This window comes from Triticum aestivum, chromosome 7B, assembly GCF_018294505.1.
Source record: "Triticum aestivum cultivar Chinese Spring chromosome 7B, IWGSC CS RefSeq v2.1, whole genome shotgun sequence".
NCBI lineage: Eukaryota > Viridiplantae > Streptophyta > Magnoliopsida > Poales > Poaceae > Triticum > Triticum aestivum.
Window position 1 is genome coordinate 72887135 of NC_057813.1, and position 3705 is coordinate 72890839.

Below are 3705 nucleotides of genomic sequence, written 5' to 3' on the forward strand. Positions count from 1 at the left end.
ATACGCTGCACTTTACGCCCCGTGCAGCTGCCATCCTTATCTTGCCTCTCCTTGATCTGGCACCCCACAGGGCCGTCTTGCCTCGATCTTGCAGGAGAGGAGGACATTGTTTATTTGCGTAGGACTGTCGGGGGATAATTCGATCGAGTGGGAGTTGTTACGTGGAAGAGGAGCTAGCAGCTGGGCGATCGTTTGGCTAGGTGACGAGGAAGAAATTGATACGGCCGGCCGTTGTACGGGAGCACGGCCAGAGATGGAGTTCGATAAGGTCTGCACCCAAATCAGAAGGTTTGGCCACCCTTAACAATATCCTCATCGGATATAACTTGGGGAAGGCGAAGGCGTACCCCCTACTATATAAGCTCGGCCACCCACGCCCCAAACAAATCACAACCAACCTTCCTCAAGTCGTTTGTTCCCACGAGCAATCGAGTTGTGTTCCCGGCGATCGATCGATCCATCTTGCTGAGCATCATGGTTTCTGCCGACGTGGCCCGCAACATCGTCGGCATCATTGGCAATGTCATCTCCTTTGGACTCTTCCTCTCCCCTGTGTAAGCCCTTTCCTCCTCTTCTCGGCTATGTATTCATGGATGGAAGGTGGTTGCTAGGGCATGAATGTGACGCTCGTTTTCTGCTTGTGCGTACGCAGGCCGACGTTCTGGCGTATCTGCAAGGCCAAGAACGTGGAGGAGTTCAAGCCGGACCCCTACCTGGCGACGCTCATGAACTGCCTGCTCTGGTTCTTCTACGGGCTCCCTATCGTCCACCCCAACAGCACCCTCGTCCTCACCATCAACGGCATCGGCCTCGTCATCGAGGGCGCCTACATCATCATCTTCATCATCTACGCGACCAAGAACACAAGGGTACGTACGTGCAACCCTCCTAGTGCCCCCTCATCCGGCCTACTGTCTCTTTTCGCCATTAGTTTCTGTACAGAAGATCCTCCTGCATGCCCCTAACCCATGCTATCCGTCTATGCTTTGCGTGCAGTGGAAGATGCTCGGCGTGCTCGCCATCCAGGCGGCGTTCATGGCTGCCATGGTGGCCGGTGTGCTCGTCGGCGCCCACACCCACGAGAAGCGCTCGATGATCGTAGGCATCCTTTGCGTCATCTTCGGCTCCATCATGTACGCCTCCCCGCTCACCATCATGGTACGTAGCCCACCCCAACTTATGGATCGTCGACCCGTGATCTTTGGTAACTGCTTTAACTTGTTAGTTCAAGTGGCTAATTAATCTGCGTTGTGCACGTATGCTGTTGTAATGATACGTTGTCGAGAAAAATACCTGCCTATAATTTATTTTTAAAGTTCTAATAGATGCTTTTGACAGACCTCAATTTGTTAAGTAGTACACCTTGTTTGTTGTTGATTCTGCTTGAAAATCTATGTCCATCTAAAAAATGCACTCACCTTTCATGTTTTAATGTTCGTGCCAAAACCCTGTTAAAAAAAAGTCCGAATTGAGTTATTCACCTCTCATGCACCCAAGTTCTTCTACAATATGCTACATCATATATTTTTAATCAAAAAGGCCTAAGGTTTATTTCTATCTCAAAGGTAAACTTCCTTTACAGGGCGAATTACTAGATCAGGCTAATTGTTAATGACTGATGCTTTTACCAACTAACGAGTGTACTAAATGCTAATATAACTAAAAAAAATTAAGATGAAAGTAGTAATATTGTACTGCTTATTTGCAGGGTAAAGTGATCGGGACCAAGAGTGTGGAGTACATGCCATTCTTCCTGTCGCTGGTAAACTTCCTCAACAGTCTCTGCTGGATGGGCTATGCGCTAATCAAGTTTGACATCTACATCACGGTATGTACATACACATTGGATAAAAAAAAGTCACAAACCCATCCAGACTTACAATCAAGAATTCCTCAGCACGGTTCGATCTAACTGTTATGTCCTCTTTAAATTCTGTGCAGATCCCCAATGCCCTCGGTACAATCTTCGGCCTCATCCAGCTGATCCTTTACGGGTACTACTACAGATCTACCCCCAAGAAGGGCAAGAATGTCGAGCTGCCCGCCGTCCTCACCAAAAACGCCGTTACCAGCGGCAACGCCTCCGTCACCATAGAGAAATAAGCTTTGCTTCGTTTTTAGCCCTAAAGATTTTGAGTAGTTAATACGGGATGATACTTCAACAGGTCTGATGTTAATTAGTTGTACTTTTTGTTAGCTAGTAGAGTCTGAGAGTGCCTTTAATTTTGTGAACCATTGTTGTCTGTCCGAGACTACAGTGCAAATTGCAAGTGTATATAAATACCAATGCAGCTGAGTTATCCCAGAGATATATTATGACACCATGTATGCTTGCCTGTTTTCAATCTGCTCTTACGTGATGATACAATTGATTTATTAATTACAGTGTGTGGTGGCTTTGTTAAATTATTTTATTCAATATCCACGATGTGTTTGTATTATGTTTCGGGCAAGGTCCTCTTTTGTTTTCTGCACAAAAACACCCAAAGGGCGTCTTATTGCTGATGCAACTTGAACCTGGTGCAAGCGAAAACGAGAGACAGACTTAACCTAATTACCGGTTCAGTTGGATGGCTCCTGCTCTTTTCCCGTCAGGCTGCCTTGTTAATTATCACATCGACCTTTTTTCGCGGGGAAGTATGAAGCTCTGAGTCCATGCTAGAAATATTTTTCTGAATCTTGTAACATGTTAATTGTTTGTCATATACTTCCTCCGTTCTTAAATATTTGTCTTTCTAGAGATTTCAATAAGTGATTACATACGGGGCGAAATGAGTGAATCTACACTCTAAAATAAGTCTACATACATCTGTATGTTGTGTCCATTTGAAATGCCTAGAAAGACAAATATTTCGGAACAGAGGGAGTATATTTCATTAGTGTGTTTGATCGCATGGTGTCTACTATATAGACACACATTTTTTCGTCAAGAAAAATGAGTTGAGTATAGGAAGAGCTATGCTCAAATTAGATAGCCCACGAACTTGTGGCTGTAACTATAAGAACCCAGACCTTTCCATTAAGGGAAATAAAATAAAATCCAACTTGAAGCAACATCCAAACAAGCAGCCCAGGCTAGCTAAACACATCCACGCTAGACCACAGACCGTGTTTTAATATCCAAAGAGCAAGGTTTTTTTATCAATTTATTTTCTTTGTATTCGAATGATCTAGAGTCATCTAGCGATCATTACTATATGAATCTAATTAGATTTTGTTTGATCAATGATCACTTATAATTTGTTAGGCTTTGTTCCTGAATCATCATCATGTCTACTAGAATTAGGAAACATGATTCTGGTTCTGCAAAACAAAGAGTGGCAGTTGAGGCTCAAACTCAAACGAGTGCCCTCGATAGATATTTAGTGAGAGACTCCCAACTTGATTACGAAAATCACACTGCAGATGTTAATGCTGCTGATGGTGGTGATGATAATACAATAGGAGGTTGAGGCTCATGATGCAGAAATTGATGTCTTGGAGATGATATAGTACGGAGATATGATTGAAGGTTATATTCAAAGAAATACTAGACGGATGGTCCTTTTTGGTAGAACATGAGGTTCGTTCATTGCTTTGCGACCACATTACCATTTTAGCATAATATTTGATATATGCCTAAATAAGGTACAAATAAAACAGACTTGAAATTATATAGTAAAGTGACAGTATGGTCGCATTAATTCTTCTGTCATGTGAATTGTT

At 43.4% G+C, this 3705-nt stretch overlaps 1 protein-coding gene across 1 annotated transcript; it reads left to right on the forward strand.

Annotated features, from left to right (window-relative positions):
* The first annotated feature begins 459 nt into the window (after positions 1-459).
* On the forward strand, positions 460-2319 carry LOC123161631 (bidirectional sugar transporter SWEET6b-like). Its single transcript, XM_044579440.1, has 5 exons — positions 460-554; positions 653-873; positions 932-1158; positions 1709-1828; positions 1942-2319. The coding sequence occupies exons 1-5, from the start codon at positions 475-477 to the stop codon at positions 2101-2103; spliced, it is 810 nt and encodes a 269-aa protein (XP_044435375.1). The 5' UTR covers positions 460-474; the 3' UTR covers positions 2104-2319.
* The last annotated feature ends 1386 nt before the right edge of the window (positions 2320-3705 follow it).